Below are 20701 nucleotides of genomic sequence, written 5' to 3'. Positions count from 1 at the left end.
GTCTCGAATGTCGTTACTGAAGCAGAATAGAAAAAGATTGGGCCTGGTAGAATGAATCGTCACCCCCGCCGGTGAGGGAGCGGGTGTGGCGCTTTTTCGGTGCGCAAATGTACCACAAAACAGGTCTTGCATCCCTCTCCTGCAACAGAAGTCTTGGCAATCGTCACACTCTCCAGCTCCCTCGATGATGGGGAGTCGGACATGCTGGTATGCCACACAATGCCACCTTGCCAGACCGAGATTGCCATCGCAAGGTAGCGTCCGAGGATATCAAAAGGGTTTTCGTCATGCGAGTTCGGCCTGAAGATGCTGTCGTTTCGGCCTGTTTTCGGGATGCCTTCCAACCATAGAAGTTCGTAAGAATATGTGACATAGGAAAAACGGGACAATAGGGGTATGCTGCGTGGTGCTCTCAAATCTTAAAAACAACAAGTGGAGGAAACATGTTTAAAAGCCGGTCTTGGGAATACCGGTGTACTTAGAAGAGAAAGGGTATCAGTGGTCCATAAGAGGGGACCTTGCGGGTTGGTTTGGAAGCAGCCTATCGTCGACGGGCATTCGGGTTGTTCTTAAGTCGCGACGTGCGCCAACCCTCGTACCACTGCTCCCTGCTGGCCTCACGGAGTTCAGCTCTCCACTCGCTGAAGACGGCGTCCTTGAGTCTGGTGAAGTCGCAGTGCTCCTTGTTGTAGGGGTCGGCAAAGCCCCAGGGAAATTGCCGTCCCAAGACCTCGGGTTCGTACAGATCCGGGCTGATGACGGAGAGAGGAAGGAACGGTATCTCCTCGGCCTTTGCCCCTTGATTCGCCTTGTGTTGACGGATGGACGAGCTGGAAAGTCGTTTTGAGCCTGGCGAAGAGGGTGCACGCTCACGGTCTTGAAAAGGGAAGTCATCCTCATCGTGAGACACGGCCTGTTCATTTTCCGATGCGATCTCATCTTCCTCCTCGATTTTGGTGGAGTCATCATCCTCGTCGACGCCCAGAGCCTCGAGAGGGTCCAGGCCCGATTTCTTGATGGTTTCCCAAACAGTCTTCTTGAGGACGTTCATGTGCTTGGTCGTAATTGTATCGGATTTGGAGATGACAGGAATGACCGTCGTCTTGCCCTGCAGAGTACGGAGGACTTGGAGGTCCAGATCCTCGTCTAAACCACCCTGGATGCGAGCGGGAGGCGCGTACTTGCCGTTGTGACCATTCGACACACCGCTTCTCACCGACGCGAGGTTGCGGTCGAGGCGGGCGGGGTCGAGAACCATGAAGACGGCGTGGATGTGGGTATCCTGTACACCAGGCGATCGGATCACCTTCATCTCCTCGGTGAAAGTCTCCTCAAACTTGCTTTCCAGGAAGGCCGACATCTCCCTAAGCTGGAGATCGACAACGTTCTTCTCCAGGCCTTCCGAATCCCAGATTGTAAGGCCGACTCGCTCGCTATCAATCTCGGTCTCAAGATAGTGGGGGATGAAGTTGCCAGAAGGAGGCGGCCGGGGGCTGCTGTCTTCCTCTGCCTCGGTTCGGCGGGATCGCTTTTTCGGCGGGAGTGCCAGGGCGGTCTTGAGGAATTCGAGAAAGGAAGTCTTGCCAGCGCCACGGGTGCCAATGACGAGGATGCTTAGTGAGGGGTTAGTAAGCTTCGGTGACGGGATACGCGGGGCCTTGTCTCGGAAGGGGGACTCACTTGAATGGAGTGGGATCCTTTCTTCTCCGAACCCTTCTAGGGCTGTTCACCGTGCTGATGGCGCTGCTAGCGTAGCTGTACCGACCGCGGTGCGTCATGCTCTCTGTGCGAGCATAGGGATCATAGGCGTTGGCCGGGATGGGAGGAATGGGAGGGACGAAGCCCACACCACTGCGACCGGGCTCCATGGAAGGGCGAGTGGAATAGGCGGTGCCTATGGTGTGGTCGGACATGATGGAGGCTTCCTCGGCGCGAAGGTCGGAGGGGATGGAGTTGGAGAGCTGGTCATTGACCTTGTAGAACTCGGGGAGCTTGGGAGGGTTCTTGGAAACGGCAGCTTGGCGCTGGCGTTCGACCTCGCGTTCCTGCTGTTCGCGTTGGGCTTGGGCCTTCTTACCACCCTTTCCCAAGTCGCCGGACTTGGAGCGTCTGAGAAGCATACCGAAGCTAGAGCGACGGGCCTGGCTCATTATCTGGGGTCCTAGGCATAAACTGAATGTTTCGGGGTCGGAGGCCGCAAACGGAGTGGGCGAACAACATGTGCGACCACACTACGTCAGTTGCGCCTATTGTTTGGTTGCTGTTGGGGCTCTCCGCGTGCGTTGCGTGTAAACGGCGAGCGTGAAGCGCTTAGCGAAAGTGCGTCAAGTGTCGAGTGGATCGATGGTGAGGATCGCGAAGTCGAAAGAGTAGCGACTTGGCAATTGATATTGTATGGATAGTAGTGGGCTTGTTCTTGCCTGGCTTTCTCGCTCGTGTTCGTGATTGCAAGTGGTAGGCGGAAGGGGGTTTGGTAGTTCCCCGGGAAAGAGTGAAAAAGGGGGGGGGGGGGGGGGGGAGTGATGGGTTGCACGAGACGATGACGGAAAAAGAGTGTCTGATAGATTGAGGTCAGCTTCCAAGCAACGACCAAGGCGACCCGAGGCAGTTGCCAGCCGCCCAAATGCATTCTCAGCCAACAGCAGGGCGTTGTCGCAGCGGGTGCAGCGAGTCACAGCGGGTGATTCCCTGGCTGGGCAGCGCCTGCAAGATGGGACAGGGTAAAGGCAGCGAGCGGGAGTTTGGGAGAGGGGGGAGGGAGCCAATTGTTAGGTCAGACTACCTACGCGAGAGGGGAAACAGACGGAGCAGGAACCAGTGCGTAGCAGGGTGGCTCTGAAGTCGAAACCAATCCTGATGGACACGGCTGTCTCCCGAGCTCCTTCTGCTTGTCCCGGTTGACTGCAAAGGACGGCAGACGTCGTTGATGCAGGATTTCTGCCGTCTGCAAAGGGTACAAAGGAGGGGCAGATTGGCAGTAAAAAGGAGGCAGGAAGAAGGGGAGTGATGAGACGGGCGCGATCTGGTCGCCGTTATATGCACTTACCAAGGCAGTACCAAGCGGATGATGGCTGGAGGCTAGTGTAGATGCACGATTGCTATTCTCGTGCAGCAGGCGCAGTCGAAAGAAAGCAGATGCTTCGGCCCAAGCAGCAGCAGGAGAAACGTCGGATGGATGGTCGAACGCAACGATAGTTTACAGTCGGGGCGGTGGGTGATGATATAGATCGGACGACGAGGCGTGGCCGCGTGGGGATGGTCGAGTGTCCGTGGCCCGCGCGTGCGTATGTGCGCGCAAGTGTGAGTAGGAGGGTTGGGTATCCGTACCTCAGTCGAGGTCGAGGAGGGATGGACAGAGAGGCGTCGACGAGGGGAAAAGGCGCAGTTAAGTGAAAGATGGGAAGAGGCCCGGGCCGGTCGGGTCGTTGTCGTCGGCTTTGGGGGAAAGAAGGGCAATGATGTGTTGGTTGCAAAAGAGGGCGGGCGAGAGCAAAGCGGGAGCGGTTGTCCTTGGACGTGGTATCCGCAGGCCGGGATGGATGCAGCGACGAGTGAATGTAATTATGCCAGTGGAGGAGGGTGAGAGGTGAGAGGAGACGGGGGCCAGAGTGAGGTCAGTGCCGCACGCAGTGCAATGCAATTCGAGATTTGCCAATTGCGCCAACGGCCGTTTGTTGCTTTTCTCGTCAGGTTCGCTGGCGCATGGCATATGCAAGGTGGTGATGGCAACTAAGTATGTATTTGCAAGGAAGAAAAGTAAGAAAAGACGAGAGAGAGCGTTTGCAGCCGTAACGCAGGGCCCTTCAAACGTAAGGCCAGCCTACTTACCTATCTTGCCCAGCACCTAGTTATGTACTATCCGTCTCTGTACTTCCTGACAAGAAAGAGAGAGAGCGCGGATAGTAAGGAACAGATGAATGCTCTCGTCCTCAGCGTCCCCCCTCGGGCTACTGGATCCAATGTCCCGTCCAATTTGGGAGCTGGGAGGGGGGTTACGCCGATACATGCCTTAGTCGGGATGTGCTGTGAAGCAAGTTAGCAACTGCAGTTCGGGTCTCTGATTGGCCAGCTTGAAACTGCAGTCCGCACCGCACCCTCAGCCTGCAGCCAGAAATCCCCCCGACGCAGGTACAGATGGGGCTACGCTAAGATGGGTCAAGGTCGATGTACCCGTCGTCCGACCTTCAACTTGGTGCCTACCTACCTACGCAAGTACCTACTTATCCACCTGAGTAGGTACCTAAGGTGGGTGCATTACCAAGTCAGGAGTAAGGAGCAAAAAAGAGGAGCCAAAACCATCCTCAACCTCCGCATGGCGTGTAACGCAGCCAGACTCTAACAGCTCGCTAACCCAGGCCCCCAAAGCAACTAATAAGAGCTAATTACGCCATGGGGACCACTTCAAGCCGGCCCAAGGGGGGCGCGCCCCAAGCACCCAGGTCCCAAGGGCCAAATGGTCTCGCCCACCCACCGCCACCACCCACGAGGGAATGGGTCCTCCCTCTTGGAAACACCGTTTAAACTCTACAGTTGGGCTGTTCGCCTCTCGGCCGGACGCTGCACCAGTACTGGTCTGCGAGCCGGAACTCCAACATATCTGGTTCAACCCATGGTTGGTGCCCGTCGAACGTCGTCCAGCAGATGCGGAATGCTGTCGTGCTCGAGCGGATGTTCCCCGGGCCACATGGCGGTGAGTGCTCAAGGTAGGTAAATAGGTGTAATCTGTTCAGAGGGCTCTATACAGAGGTGGGCGATTCCCAGTGGTCTTTACACCGTGTTCGTGCATAGGGGTCTCGCCACCACTGCCAACCCTCGTTACGAGAATCAACGGCCCGTTTGCTTTTATTCGCATCCAACTCATAGGACGATAAGAAAGATGATGCTGGGGCCAGGCATATAGGGAGATCATCCGTCTGAAGAAGAGCTTACTTGTTTGCCATCAGCCAGCCTTTTCGCTCTCATCTCCGACACGACCGACCGATCGAATCACGTCGCTCTCGAGTCTGACTGTCACGAGGCGCGCGGAAGAGAGGCACTCGCTCGACCGCAGAGTAGTTTGTGCTCGCTCTCCTTCTTCGGAAGAGTTTGGGTGTGCATGTGCATTTCAGATGCGACAGAGGACGCAAGCAAAGCAGTCCCTGAGAAATAGGGGCCTTCCTTGAAGCAGCCGCAAGACGATATGCTGCCTCAGGCGGCAGCACCCCTTAAAACTGCATCCAGCTCGTTGCAAAGTCTTCCCACCGACCCAATCAGTATCATCGACCGCTATACTAGGTAGTCTGTCTACCTACCTACCTACCTACCTACCTACCTAGGTCGGCTACTGCACGGCTACTGGTCCCCTTTACTCGTTGCTTCCGCGCGTCTGTCACGCGTGGCTTTCGCGCTGCTTCTCTCCCAAAAGCCCGAGATGCGCCAGCTGTGAACGTCGACAGGTCGAATTAGAGACAGTGCCGGCGTCTTGGCGCCTTTTGTGCGCGTAAAACGCTCGCTGCCGGCCATGCTGCATCGTGTAATTGATGCTTGCGTACTCTGTATTCGTAGCCCGCCCTTTCCGCTTTTTTCCTTGTTTTTTTTCCTCATACAATGCACACGGCAGCAATCGCTTGGCTAGACTGGGGACTGCAGGGCTTGTGGGCACGGATGGAAACGGCCTTGCCCTTGCGGCCTAGCCAGCTTACCTTGTCCACGCCAACCGGAAAATTGACGACGGACGTGCCACGCGACTGATATTCCTACGCTCGGAATCGCAGAGATCTCTCGCAATGCAACACACACAACTGCCACTGGCTGGTATCGTCGAGTCTCTTCTCTTTGTGTCGGGCCTTGCATCTATCAGGGGGTTCACGGCCTCACCAACGCACTCGTCCTAGATACTCAAAACTCTCCATCATCTCTTGTTCGGGAGCTGAAGCCCCCGGACCCAAGAGATAATCTCGCTCCCCCAATCCACGGCCCCGCCCCCCTGTCCTCATGAATTATGGGCCTCCGACGCCGAAATGGCCCTTGTTTCATGTTAACCACGCGCTCTTTCATGCCATCTCAGCCAAAGAAAAAAACCCTCCCAAATTGTCCGAGATCGATCGGCACTCCAATTTCACAATGCCTTAGCATGTGGAACGACACACAACCGCATTCCAGGGGCCCCAGGTCCCTTCTTTTTTTTTTTCCTTTTTCATTTCCCGCACGCAGCATGCCCTTATCCTACTAGTCTAACTTCTGGCCCCCGAGCTCTGGCTCGCTAACGCTACCCACCCAAAACCGTCACTTCACCTTATCCATCAAGCTGTGAGACTGAGACATGACGCCGGTGTCTCTCCTTGAGTGGCGCCGAATCCATTCCGAACCGAACCAGGCCCATAACGCATGGTTTTCTGATCCCCTTATAACCCCCAAGCTTAACTCAACTTCATGCAGTTCAAGACATGGACGAAAAGTGAGAATTGATATCCACTTGGCCTACTGTGCAGCTCGTCGAGTCGCGCGAAGCGGGTGGGTTCGTCATTGTCTATTAATCCTGGCGTCTCATTTGACAAGATCCGGGAAGATCCCGTGAGCTACAGTGCTGTGGAGACCGCTTCCGGCCCTAGGGGATTCAGAGCTCGGCCGCATCCATCTCGGCCCGCCGGCTCTTTGCTTCTCCCGCTCCCATACAGTATCGGCCCGGGCTTCCACAGCCGGGAGACTAGATAAACTCATCTTCTTCAGACAGTGCTGCACTTGCAGCACCAACCAACGCAGCGGACGCGGATCTCATCTCCGGGCCTCCCTAGGCCTGTATGAACAGCTTGGAATGTAGACACCTGACGAGAGGCAACTGGCCATATCAACGTGCCTGCCGAGAAACTATCGGCTGCTTATGGCTTGGATCTGGGATGTGTTGAGCTGCGAACCTGCTGGCCAACAAGATGGCTATACACGCTCGGGATCAACACTCTGCCGGTGCCTACCAATTGGCAAGTGGCCAGGGTGGTCCGCAGCAAGGTTTCCTGGGCAGCGGATATTCACGTTTGCTCAGCCCTATACACCTGAACAAGCCTGCGATGCTTGCCCATGCGGCTCTGCTGGGTACCTTGGATAGAAGTTGCTGGCATGACGCCTGTCCCAAGCCGTATCCGCCAGTCGTCTGGGCCTTCTGCCTTGCAAATGTAACTCCCCCAGGCTCCGGCAAGAGGTGCGAAAGCATTCCACATCATGTTCACGCATTGCAAAGAAGAGGGAAAATGGTATTCGGGCAGCCTCCTCCTCCCCCCCCTCTCCCTGCCTCGGGGCTTCTAGGGGAATTCAGCTGCCAGGCCGCAGGGCAATAGCGCCGGGCTATATTCAGGCTCGTTTACCTGCATGCTACTACGCTGTGCATTCGCACATATATGATTGCATGCCACGCCATTGCCTCGTGCTTCAGTTTCTCTTTTCTCTCTGCCTCTCTTGTCTCGTGACGGTCCTCCCGGCTGTTTCTTCTCTCGGGTTCAAGAATCACGACACGAAGCGTCGCATCGGTCCGTGATCTTGGCGGTCTTTGCGGTTTCGGAGAAGCCCTGGTCTGAGACTAGGAAACTAGGGCGGCGTCGTGAGGCTCACGACACATGCATTTTCCCTCTGGCGCGGGAGTTATTTGGTATTACTATCGTGTGCTCCTTGGCTAGCGGCTGAGGATGGCAGGCACAGCGTGTCTACAACGTTCTCTAGAGAGCCGGGCAGCCCGCACCTCGGACCAATACTTACCCATCGCCGCTTAGGAATCACTGCGTCCGTTTTTGGTTTCCCCATGTGAGAGGAGCTCGAAGTTTCAAGGAAGACGGGGCCCTGAACCGATTCTCCAAGGCAGGTACATGGAGTCCAAGAGAGAGGGCTCGGGACACGGGCTGTGAGACCTTGTCAGCCCTCGAGAGGGGTGGGCTGCCTCGATACCGCGTGTAAGCGCAATCTCGACGGAGGGGTTGACGACAGAGCGGTTCAGACCGCAGGTTCCTTCGTTATGTGAAAGGATAGCCCGGCTGCTTGCCCCTAAAGAGCGAACCAAGGGCTGTGCCCCAGTGTTTTCGGGGCACGAGGATTTGGCTCGGTCTCGTTGCTGCCCTACAGGCAGTTGCCGTTCTCTTCCAGCTCCGGCTTGGGAGGATTATGCCCATCAAAAACACAATCGACGGGCGAGAACCAATAATATGGGCACCAAAACGCCCTCTTAGGTGCCAAAGAAAAAGGCACGGCGGGCAAGTAGGAAAGGAATAGCGGCAGGCCGGGTCGAAAACCATGACAATTCCGGCCGGCCACCGCCTTGGGGAGGTTGATGCTCTGGTCAAGACACGCCGTCAAGTGTCTCGCTACAGATAGACGGTGTAAAGTCTTGCGAGCCTTCAAACTTTTTTTTTGTTGGGGAAGGAAGTAATCCCACTCTCAAGGGCTAGGACGAGACCTTGACCATCAAGGGTGTCTCAGATGTGTACATCCGAGCCTCGTGTGGTGGCCGGTTTCTCGCCCAGAACACGACATATAGAAGAAATCGCAGCCACAACCGCAGCCAAACATTCACCATGACAGGTCACATCTTCCTGGGCCGGTTTCCCGAGAGCGTCGACTTCTTTGACGGGGCTCAGTACGGTCAAGCACATGATGGGGACTACAGGGCAACCAAAAAAAAAAAAACCCCCCGACGAACGGCATCTAACAGATGAGTGGTATCTTTCCTGTATCAATAAAAAGTAAGCGTCTATAAGACTCGCACCGAGTCCCGAACCGCAAAACGCGCATCTAAACCGCCGGCTACCGTGATTCTATAAACGTACATCCATCTGGCTGTCTTCTCCCCATGCCTCTGGATCTACACATGGTCTAACCTACCCCTCAAAAACCTCGTGCTGCAGCTCGACGCCGAAGTCCTGCGCAATATCCTTCATCCTCTTCTCCATCTCGTCTTCCATACCGCCGCCGACGCCGAGCCACTGCTTAAGTTTGAAGAAGTAAAAGGCAATGTCCGTCAGCGCCAGCACGCCCTTGAACAGAAGATGCCGCCACGCGTTACCGGCGCGGCTCGCCCACGGCAGGTTCGGGTCCTCGAACAGGCTGCGGCTCGCCCACTCTCCCATCATCTTGACACGGTTGACAGGGCTGCCGAGGTACTGGTTGTTGCCTTGGACGATGCGCATATTGCGGCCAATGAAGACGAGCTCCTTGGGCCACTTTTCCTCGTCGGCGAGCATCTCGCGGATGCCCTGCTTCATGCGCTGCTGCATCTCATAGTGCCGCTCGGCAGGCGTCTTGCCCTCGAGCTCCTTCATCAGCCCGTTGCGCGTCCGCTCGTCGCCGCCCTCGTACGGCCGCAGCAGCGTCGCGCTCGCGAAGAGGTCCGCCGCCTTGATGCCCCACTCTTCGGTGACGCGCTCGATCGTCTTATTGTCGAACGTCATGAGGGCCTTCCAGAAGACACCGTACTGGTGCCGGAACCGGTCCGTCATGTACACGTACAGCCCGTGGTCGATGAGCACGAGCTCGGCGCGGCCGTTGGGCAGCCGCCTGATAAAGATATTACCCGGGTGCGGGTCGCAGTGGACGACGCCCCACTTGAAGATCTGGGCGGCGAAGAGGTCGATCATGGTCGTCATGACCTCCTTGCTCGACAGGCCCAGGCCGCCGCGGCCGCGTCGGCCCTTCCACTCGGCTCGTTCCGGCTTGATCTGCTCGGCGTAAGGCCGCTCGCGGAGCTCGCGGCGGACGGTGGCCATGTCCGGGGGCTGCAGGCTCGCGCCCTGGACGCCGGGGGATCCGTTGCCGTAGCCGCCCATCCAGCGCCCGTTGATGCCCTGCTTGTCCCACAGCCGGATGCCCTCGATCCACTCCGTCACCATGACGCGCCTCGTCGACAACTCCGAGTAGACCTTGGGCACGTAGACCCTGCCGCGCAGGCTCTTCTCCGACTGTATGAGCTCGCGCATCGTCTCCGAGTTCTTGGCCTCATTCAGAAAGTCCGTCTCGAGCTCCAGCCGCTCCGTGATAAAGGGCACGAGGCTGTACAGCGGCAGATCGAACCATTTGCTGTAGATCCAGGCGACCGTCTTGAACGCCCACAGATCCCAGCTGATCTGCTTGGCGATCTCGCGCTTCTGGATCTTGATGGCCACCTCGCGGCCGTCAGGGAGGCGGGCCCAGTGCACCTGCGCGACGCTGGCACTCGCCCGGGCGCGCCGCTCCATGACGCCCTTGCCCTCCTCGCCGCGGAAGCTGACGCCGAAGACCTCTTCGACGCTCCTGCCCCCAAAATCCTCGCGGATGACGGCTTCAACGTCGCGCCAGTCGTCCTGCGGGGCGTCGTCAAACATGCGCGAGAACATCTTCTGGAACTCGGGCGGCAGAACAGCGCTCTGCATGGCGATGGCCTGGCCGATCTTGAGATACAGCCCGCCGTTGTGTCGCAGCAGCTCGAACAAGCGCTCGGCGTTACGGTGGTGCAGGTCCTGGACGGAGCCGCCGGTCAGTGGTTCCGGGCGGAAGTTGACCTTGTAGTCGAGGGCGACCACGAGGCCCATGCTGAAGGTGCGGAGGGTACGGCCGAGCCCGGAGGCGTAGACTTGACGGTCGAAGAGGTAGATGGAGCCGCCGACGGCGGAGAGGACGAGGAGCCGGCGCAGCCATTTGCTCCCGCGGGGGTATGTGCGCGCCTTGCGCGGTGCGCCGAGGGAGGCGGGCGATGGGGGAACGAGGGCCTGACGGTGGCTGCTGGTACGTATGCGCGCCGTCCGTGTATACGAGAGGAGTCGCGATGTCGTCGTCGTCGTTATCGTCGTTATCGTCGGTATCGTCTTCGAATTACGGAGGGATTGACGTCCTGCTACGGCAGCGGCGGAGGCGGAGAGAAAGCATTTCTGTGCGGGTGCTCTCGCGGAGAGACCAGCTATGCTGTGACGTAACATAGCTGGCTATGGCTGCGTATGGAAGGGAAATAAGGTGGAAAGCGAACCATCACCTTGGGATTCGATTTGTAGGGAGAGAAAGTTAATCAGAAGCAGAGGGGAAAAAAGGTTGCAAGCCTTAGGTCATTCAATTAGGCTCGCGCACGCTGGATGAGTTGATAGGCGCCACTGATCAATGACGATGACAGCAAAAGCCACACACACACCCACACCACCGCACCGTCCATGGGGGAAATTTGGCCGTCGGGCGAACTGTAGAAAACCCCGAAGAGTCCCTTCCACTTATCCCCGGCCCCCGCCCGATTTTCAATCGGTGCCGGTTGCATGCGCCCCAGCCTACCTCGGTCGGCCCTTGTGTTGGACTACGACCCGTGATTCGGCGCGGAATTCGTGCGAGCCACATGGTCTCCGAGGGTTCTCGGATTCTTTCAATGCTGTTAGGCAGGATCTGGAGGCCTTTTTGTAAAATAAAAAATAAAAACACAAAAACATTCAGAGAGGAATACTGCTTGCAATCTCTGGAGCTGTCCTCCTGGTCTCTACCCAACACGAGCCTTGTTACCATGTTTGGCAGCCAGTGCCAAGAAGCGGTCTTGATTCTCGTTTGCAACCTACGGAGCCACAGTGCTATTCATCCTTTCTCAGTTGAACCCTTGCACAACGCTCGAAAGCAAAGTGCCAGGCATGTAGATAACGCGTTCCTTCCCCGTGCCATCTCACCGGGTATTCTAGGCTGTCAGATCGATACTGACAGCTTGCTTAAGTCCGAGACCACTCGGACCTTGGCCAATTCCGGAATTGACAGTCTTCCGATGGCATCCCCAAAAGTTCAACGCGATGATGGGTACAAGTCCAAATCCCAAATGCTAATACTGAAGGCACCTGTCAGACGCGCGATGGCAGACGATGGAGGGGTTCTCTGGCCATTGCCAGCAAGTCAATCAGGAACCCCGAAGCAGACGCGTAACGTACAACCCTGCCTGCCCATCGTCCTCAGTCATGTACGATGCAATGCCGACACTCTGCGCGCTCAAGCTCAACAACAGGGCTCTCACGGGGCCATGATGCTCGCTGACAGGGTCAGTCGGGCTCCCGTCTGAAGTGCTGGTTCTGAAGCATTAGGGATCGACGGCGTCCGGTGCCTGAGATCAAGTGAAACAAAACTGAGGTCGGTGGGCCGATTTCATGGAAAGCTTGACCGCTTGCCGTACTTACGGCTCTGCCAGTTTGGGGGGGGAGGGGGGGGGGGGGGGGCGCATTGTGTTATGACGAAGGAACAGCAAAACAGAAGGGGAAGCAGGGACAGAAGCAGCGAAGGCTTGAGTCGACCGGTTGCTCATGCACTTATAAAGCATGACGAGGGACAGTCGACGAGTGTGACGTCTTGATTTGAGCTCCAAGGGCCTGGCGCAAGACGAGTGCATGAACTCGTCGTCCCTGCACACATCGATCTGACTGTTGAGAGTTTGTGGGGTCCGGGTGACGAATGGAGGCATGGTAGATACCTACTGGTAGTCACAGGGAACTTTTGCCTCGGCGGGCTGGGCGGCTTTCACGACGGACCAGGCTTCTTTGGATCTACCAGCTTGAACAACGGTCTGTATGCCACTTCCGTGCAGGCGTGTTTTTGGTTGAGGGTCCAGAGTCAAACTTCAGAGTGTGGTTTCGATGGATGGACTGTCTGCCCACCTGCTGGTGCGAACATTCGACTAGGCTGGACTCGACTGCCGTGCAGGAGCCACGACTACCCATGCAGTGAGACATGTCTCGACACTGTAAAGAAGGCAGAATCAAGTGCTGTTTACCGTGTATGTAGTCAGCCAATTCCCTGACAACCTCACCAAGAGCCGGGGGGTGGGGCCTTGGCGATGTAATCTGTGTTAGATCTTTCCGTGGCTCTTGGCCTCCCGTCACTGACTTTACTTGGCGCTGTTTGGTCAAGTCTCACACGGCAAAGCCAGAGTACCTGTAACCAGGCATCATACCATGGACAAAAAGTGCAGAAGTGTAGGGCTGTCGTCCATCGTCGGAACAGCAGTCGCCCTTGGCTCTTTTTATGTGAGTCGACCTGGGACAACCCCCCGATCCTCGGTTGCGGAACGTCTTGAAAGCCAAGGTGGCCTCACTTGTTGGGCGACAGTCCCGGGCTACGTTCTGGAACGGCCGGAGGGACTCAGAACAGAGAGCCGTTGGTTGGCCAGCCTTTTATCACCTCGAGCACGTTGCGGTGTATCACTGTGACCACGCTTCTTGTTCAATGATGGCGAATAGCGTGGGCGGTTACGTCCCGCATCAACCGGAGCCGCTCGCCGAATGGACTGGTGGGAAGGGGGTGGGAAGGGTTGGCATGGAAGCTTACAAGAGACGCAGGGGAACAACCTTGATGTTTGCGTCAGAATCTGAGACGGCGAAGGGCGCCCGTGTCGCAAAGTCGCCTGTCCTGTCTGTAGTCAGCAAATCTAGATGTGAGCCTTTTGCCTCAGACCCGTGGTTGTCTGAACAAGGCCTACAGCCACAATGATGGGTACCGCGAGCTTGCCATCGATTGGTCTTCGAAGGACGGGAGAGGCTTTGGGCTTCGCTTCTGCCACCTCGAAGGCGAACCAATTCCCACCCTAGTTCTCCGACGAGTTTCGGTCCTCTGACGTGCGCCTAAGGGCCGTGGCTCGTCCGGCCTACGGACTGAGGGCTCAGCTTGGACCGGCAGACGTCCTGAAATAGCTCAGGGTAGCGGTTGTAGCGTCCGAGACACGCCTGGGTTTTCGAAGACGATAACGGGCAAGTGAAGGATGTCGGGGAACCACACATTGTAAACTAAAGTGTGGCGTTCGATGTTTCTTTCATTCAGCCTCTGTTCCCAGTTCTGCTGATCGCCAATTCAACGTTTACTGCAATTAGCCAAAACTTGGAACATCGGGATAAACAACAAATGAATGAATGGCTGATCGAAATCCAGGTGTACACTAGGTAATGATGATTGGCGTTTGCAAACAACCATTCGCGGCGAGTCGGCGTGGAGAAGCGTGTTGGGCGCCTGTATCTGCTACGCAGTTGATCCACGGTTCTCTAGAGTCGCAACAATGGTTGCATGCAAATTGCAGTGTAGGGATAGGGCCGACAACGGCGTTGTGCAAGCCCCTGGAACCCGGAACCCAGCAAAGTTTCCATATCTCCAGTACAAAAAGAGGGGCGGTCAATTCACGATATTATGCCTTTGCGTTTGTTGGTCGGCCGGGTTATCTATAATTACTGGCGAATTTTCTCTCACGATGAGATAGAAAGATACTTTACCTACCTATCTAAGTGCAGGGTGTTCAGCGTTGATAGTCGGCTGGCAGGATCCAATGGTGATTGGTGGGCTGTGCCAGCCTACTGGCGAGGGAGGGGATTGCAGAGGATGGATGATAAGGAGGATGGATGGGGCTCTGTCGGCGCGGTACATTCCTCCGCCATTCCAATCCTCTTCCTGCTAAGCTTTGTTGGACCCGGCCAACGGGTTCGTGAGTGTTGTATCAACGACCTGCTGAATCGGGTAGAGGTCGTTTTGTACGTGTCGTGAGGGCCCAGTCAGTATCCGGATCCCCTGAGCTCAAGCCCCAGCCAGCGCCGTACGGAAGGAATGTCGAGTGTTAAGCGACAAACAAAACCCGCCGTGAAAGCACGCGATTGCGTGCATTCGATTCTAGATGGGCCAGACTAAAAGTCGAATGGATGGGACCTGACTAGGCGGGGATGAATCGAGTCTCCTCCCCCCTCTTCTTACATACTCTCATCTGTTGGGGTGATATCGGCCGCAATCTGGGAAATTAAAGACGGCATGGTCGACATTGGCCCCTTTGTTGTTGTGATTGTCGGTTTTCAGTGTTGCTGCTGGAGGGAGCCTGACTGCACCGGACTCTGCTAAAGTAGAGCAGACCAAGAACCATTTTGAATGTTTTCGTCCCGTCTACATCAGCATGCTTGCAGAGATATTAATACTTAGCGTTCCCATAGGTGGTCGGTGTGCTGGATGACGGCAGGTTGACAACGTGTGAAGGATTTGAGTTCGCGACCTGCCGTCGTAGGTGGCCAGTGCGGAAAGTGAAAAAATGAAGACTCCGAAAAGATACACCGTTGGAAACCAATGTACAGGTAGGCACATATCCATGGTGGCATTCGGCGTACCGTCCATGGTGACGGAAACGACTTCCCCAAGAACAAGGGCATTGTACTGGCTGGATGAGCACGGAGGAAGGTATCCTTTTGGGAGTGCCACGCGGCCGAGGAATCCCAGCTGGTGCGGGAAATAGATCATGTTGGGAGGAACAAAGAATACCTCGTCTCGATACTAAGACCGGTACGTATCTCAGGTACCTGCCGCTTAAGATGACATACCAGCAGCAGGTGGAATGGCAGCCCTCGATAATGGCCCATTAGGACAGTGACACTTGTGCAGCACGTCGGCGGCAGGGACAAAACTGGAACTAGATTTTAACCAAATGGACGAGTTGGCGGGCATGACATATGCTGCTGCAGAGAGAGCCCGCTCGGGCAGTCGCCATTCCAGGCCCATTTGGTTGTGTCTCCCTCCCAAGACCTGGCCCATCGCTCTCGGTCTCTGCCAATCCGTGCTGCTTCGTGCCTGCAACCTCCTACCTGCCAGGTGCTGGTGGGCTGTGCACCTACAATATGTACACTAGACAGAGGGTACGTACCTTTTCCCCCTACACCCACCGCACCAGGGCGTCTCGAATCATACCCCAGGGTATCCGTATGTGAATACTTAGGTAGAAGCGGTAGTCACTCAAGTGCCTAACTTAGACGGCATCTCGCTCTCAAGGCACAGCACAATCGATTCCAAACCAAGGCTTCTTCCAGTCACAACTCATCTTATTCACTCATTCACGCACGCAGCAACTTGCTCAAGTGAATTCCCAAGCCGCAAAGACAGAGCGACGCAGTGCTAATTTAAGCTGGCTGGCTGATTGCAGTGCAGCACTTGCTGATGGCAGCACAGCGCTCCCCCCAGCCACAGTCAGCTACGCAACGCTTCCCGCTTCCCGTGGGCCGCCATGCTGCTCCTTTTCCAGCCTTTCTCGACTCACACCACCGTTCCCAGACTGGCCCACACCCCACTGCCCCCCAAATACCTTTGGCTCCCCTGCTCTGTGGTCCCAAAACTGCCCATTTTCGCTGCATCCACGGTCGCGGCCCACTTTTCTTCATCTCTCCCTCCACACATGGGAGTCGCCCACTCTCGCCCGCCCACATCGTCTTACTCCCCAGATCGTGCGTACCTTTGTCTCCTTCTCCCTCTTCCTTTCTCCAGGTCGAACCACGAGGGAACTCGATCCCGTTTGCCTCGCACAACCTCAACCTCAACCTCGAATTTCGACCCTCAACGTTGGATGCACCCTGAATTTAGGATACCGCTGAAACTCTCACGACTCACATTACTTTGTCCAACCCGATTTGATTTACAGCCTCGACCGAATCACCAGCTACTTGCGACATTGTTTCAGGTACACGACGAACACCTGCCAGGACATCGATTCAACCAGACTCGAACGCAAAGAAGCAGGATTGGAAAGAGAGTCAGACTTGGGAACCACATCGCACCGATCGACACTATTCGGCAACCCTCATTCATGTCGCTATTCTCGACGACCTTGATTTCTTCTACCGCCGCCGAACAGACAATGCCGTGCAACGTTTCCATCTTACAGTAGCCAACTCCGATCCTTCTCGCGACGATATCTGATCACCTCGGGCGCAACTCACACCCCCTCTTTGCCGCGTCTTGACGACGCCGGCATTCCGTAAATCTCTTTGGAAGCAGGTTTCTTTCGACGACAGGCCGCCATCATGCTGCGACCGGCGACCCCCATGTCGTTGCTGCTCTTCGCAGCCTTCGCCCTGCTATTGCTTTCTACCTTGTCGACACCCGTCATTAAGCAAATACCACTCGGCAGCTTCAAGGGTGCCAGCTTTGGAGTCTTTGGCGTTTGCAAGGCGGATGGCACTTGCGAAGGCCCTGAGATTGGCTATGACACTAGTAAGTCGGCTGCCGTCGTGTTCTGTTGAGAGCGTTGTAGATGACCGCCACTGACACCATTTCCAGCCAAAGTGTTTGCAGCTGCAGACAACAAGGGTGCCTTTGACCTACCGGACTCGGCTCGAAACACTCTCTCCGCCATTCTGATCGTGCACCCGATCGCCGCTCTTACGACGCTCATCATGCTTATCATGGCCGCCGTTGCCCATCTTCACTCACCCTCGCATTCGGCTCGCTACCTCCTCGCTGTCTTCATCTTCTCCTTCATCGACTTTCTCATCTGTCTCTTGGCCTTCCTGGTCGATGTACTCTTGTTCGTCCCTCATATGGCCTGGGGCTCATACATCGTCCTCGCCGCCACGATTCTCGTTGGAATGAGTGGACTCGTGGCCTGCGCTATGCGTCGTATGCTGGTCAGCAGAAAGGCCAGGAAGAAGAGGATCGCCGAAAATGCCGAGATGAGCGGAGAGAACTACTACAACCGTGAGGCTCAAGTCAAGACCACCGGATCCATCGGCTCACAGCCGACCATGCCCGTTGTAAGCGGTGGAAACGGCGTCGATAAGCTGCCTACGTTTGCCTCATTCGAATCCCAGAAGAAGGACGACCAGATCAGCGATGAGCATATCCCCCTGACGGCCAGAAGCCCCACCAATGGCTCCCAAGGCATCGTGGCTACGACAGATGTACCCCCCTCACGGTCTGGATCCGTTCCGCCGAACAGAGATCCGTATGGAAACCCAATGCCGCCACAAGATGGGTTCGGTCCCAGGAGAGGACCCTCTCAAGAGCGCATGAGAGGTAGAGGCGGCATGCCCCCCGGTGGATTTAGAGGACGCGGCGGTGGTGGTTATGGCAGGGGTGGGTACAACAATTACGGCCCACCACCTCCGGGGAGAGGCGGCTACGGCCCTCCGGGACGAGGAGGAGGCTACGGTGGGCCCCCTCCTGGTGGTAGAGGCGGATATGGGCCGCCCCCTCGCGGCGGATTTGGACCGAATGGCATGCGAGGCGGACGGCCGCCTCCGCCTGGCTACCAACCTGGGCCTGGTGGCCCAGGACCATATGACCGCAGACCAAGCCCGGGCAACGGCTACGGTGGTCCCCCTCCTCCCGTTGGGCCGTACGGGCAACGCTCCATGGACATGGCCCCTGGATACAACAGTGCAAACAACAGCACCAACCCTTCTCTCCCATCCATCCCGCAGCAGCAAGGCTATGAGGCGTACAATCCGGAGCGTGGGAGCTTGCCGCGAGCCGAATCACCCCCGCCTCTCCCTGGTAATACACCGCCGCCAATGGTTGGTCAAGCGGTTGAGATGGATGCGGCAACGGGAAGTCCCGCCCTCCCGCCTCAAGGGTTTGGCCAGTTCCGGGACAGTGATGCCGATATCGCTGGCATGGTTGGACTCCAGCAGCAGCAAAACGGTGGAAACAGGTCTCAACCCTTGCGGCATGACACGTACATGAGCGAGGGAAGCAGGTACAGCTCGGACGAGTGAGTTCACTTCATTCCTGCGTACATCTATCTTTATGCTAATGCGTAATTTCTAGGGCATACGTACCGCCTCGTCAGGCCTGGAACAACCAAGGCTCATCACGCACGGCGTCTCCGCTGCAACACAGTGAGCTACCCGTCCGAAGCTCGCCTGCGCCGGCGGCCAGCGACTACTACGAAGATGTCGATCCGCGCTTCGCGGACGTGCCAGCACCGGCTCCAGCTCCCAGAGCAGGCCCCCCGCCTGCCCTTCAGGTACCTCTACCCGCGCCCAACATGTATGATGACGCTCATGCGGATGCCGGTGCACGTAGCCCTGGCGCCGAGTCTGATCGGTCCAATTTCACCTCCATATCTCAGAGAGGGATAAACCCAAGGTGGAACCCCGCCCCTCCGATGCCTGGATCTGGTCAGCAGATGCCGCCGCGTCGGCCGGTTCAACAGCAACGGCAAGACGTTCTGTTGAACAACAACCCCGACTTCGAGCTGCCCGGCAGTCGCCTTGGACCCCCATCTCGCACGGGAGGCAACGGTATGATACCCGGCAGTGCGTACCCGCCAGGCTTTTAATCACTACAACTTTATCCCTTTTTCGCTCGACCATAATTGGTTCATTCTCGTCGGGTCTACTCGCCACGTCGTATATATACCAGTCAAGGGATGCCTGGCATTTCCATTCTCGACCTTCCTTCAACACTACGAGTCGCAATTACGAGTCTCAGCATGGGCTCATGACGTTTACACTCATGTCCTTCAGCCGATACCCCAAGCAACATTCAGTTCTCATCCGCCCAGTACATACACCGGACTCGTGTTTTCTTTCTAAAACGGGCATTTCTCTTCTAACATAAGCTTCTTTGTTTTTGAAGCAGTTGAAACAGCGGACTTTTATCCTTGGGTATCCCAAAATTTCCTTCCAAGTTGTTGACTTCGAAACTTGGTCCTTTCTTCACAAGGTGGTTAGGGATTGGTTGTGTAGGCGGGTTCTCCCGACATCATTGTCTACAAGGGCGGCCAAATTTCCCGGCCTACTTTGTTTCAAGCTAATCGATCCCCACACGACGCATGCGGGGGATATGATAGAATATTGTTGAGGCATTTGCAGGCCATTTGGTCACGATTGCCTCTGGCCTTTTTCTTTTGATGGGCGGTTACCTGGCTTGTAGGGGAGGAATACGATTACAGCATATGGTTTCAGGATCGTTGGCCGGACTCTTGAATCGGCTTTCGAGTGTTTTGCATGTGATGAGGAAAGCATGGATGGACCCCTCCGGTGCAAGAAGAGGAACGATGGGCGTCGTTGTGAAAGCTAACACATGTACACCGCAATTCGTCTGCCTCGGGTGCGTGTGATGGTAGAGCAACATAGGTGGTAGCTGAACAATAAGACAGATAGCCCTGATCATCCAAACCACAACACTTGCATCGCGCCTAGCTTATGCTTACAACGTTTAAACTGTGCTGCTCTTTTGCCAATACGGTGTTAGATCTGAACGTTCCTTACGCCTCGTGCCTTTTGTGCCACGAATCGCGGTCGACTCGCAGACACCTCATCAACCATGTTCTGCCACGGCGCGGGCCATCTGTTTGGAGCCGCCCCGCAGCAGACGTAGCATGACTGTTCTGTTGCAGTAGTCAGCCAATGAGTTGCAGAGGGACGAGAGAGGGAGAGTGGTATTCTTGGCAAGCTGTTTCTTTGCTGATCGGGCTGGCGAGGCAATCACGGACCGACTCACTTAGCGTCCGGGTGTTCGCGTCACCCCCCCCCCCCCCCACCCCCCGAGATCTTCACATCAGTCCATCTTACGGAAAGCAGCTGAGATAGAGTTTAAGAGACTACGAGCGCTCTGGCGGGGGTGGGCTCTTTCGAGAATGATGCCTGAGTAGCTAAACTGGGGTTCACGCGTGTGAGAGGACGCCTGGGATACTAGTCTCGATGGATGACATCCGCGGACCCCCCTCCCTCTGCTTGTGGTCTTTCGTCTCTGGTCTTTGATTAACCAATAAAGTACTTGGGCTGCTGCTGTCTGATTTCGGACATCATTTGCTTCGGTAGATTGTGGTCCGTAGCTTTGAGACCCTCGGGGCCCAGTTAGCTGGCTTTCCCGATTCGATCTTTTGAGAGTATGTCTACGTTCGAAACCGCTCTCAGCCCAAGACGACCGGAGGCAGGTAGGTACGTTGGTCGCGTAACTAAACGACGGCCCCTCAGAGGTTCTAGCACAAAGCGGAACCAGCGGTTTGCCCTGATGGCCTTAGTCT

The 20701-nt window shown here is 56.2% G+C and overlaps 3 protein-coding genes across 3 annotated transcripts; 1 reads left to right on the top strand and 2 right to left on the bottom strand.

Annotated features, from left to right (window-relative positions):
- Positions 1 to 541: 541 nt before the first annotated feature.
- On the bottom strand, positions 542 to 2150 carry CH63R_07500 (Septin; the record flags this gene model as incomplete). The annotated part of the gene is made up of 2 exons (XM_018302475.1): positions 542 to 1613; positions 1681 to 2150. 2 exons carry the CDS (start codon positions 2148 to 2150, stop codon positions 542 to 544), a joined length of 1542 nt encoding a protein of 513 aa, XP_018157253.1.
- Positions 2151 to 8837: 6687 nt separating this feature from the next.
- Positions 8838 to 10907, bottom strand: CH63R_07499 (ABC1 family protein; the record flags this gene model as incomplete). Its single annotated transcript, XM_018302474.1, has 1 exon — positions 8838 to 10907. One exon carries the CDS (start codon positions 10905 to 10907, stop codon positions 8838 to 8840), a length of 2070 nt encoding a protein of 689 aa, XP_018157252.1.
- Positions 10908 to 16751: 5844 nt separating this feature from the next.
- CH63R_07498 (pH-response regulator) lies at positions 16752 to 19009 on the top strand (the record flags this gene model as incomplete). Its single annotated transcript, XM_018302473.1, has 3 exons — positions 16752 to 16941; positions 17008 to 18439; positions 18496 to 19009. 3 exons carry the CDS (start codon positions 16752 to 16754, stop codon positions 19007 to 19009), a joined length of 2136 nt encoding a protein of 711 aa, XP_018157251.1.
- Between the last annotated feature and the right edge of the window lie 1692 nt (positions 19010 to 20701).

This window comes from Colletotrichum higginsianum, chromosome 5 (assembly GCF_001672515.1).
Source record: "Colletotrichum higginsianum IMI 349063 chromosome 5, whole genome shotgun sequence".
Lineage (NCBI taxonomy): Eukaryota > Fungi > Ascomycota > Sordariomycetes > Glomerellales > Glomerellaceae > Colletotrichum > Colletotrichum higginsianum.
Note: the sequence above shows the minus strand (reverse complement) of the source record. Positions and strands in the feature narration are given on the sequence as shown.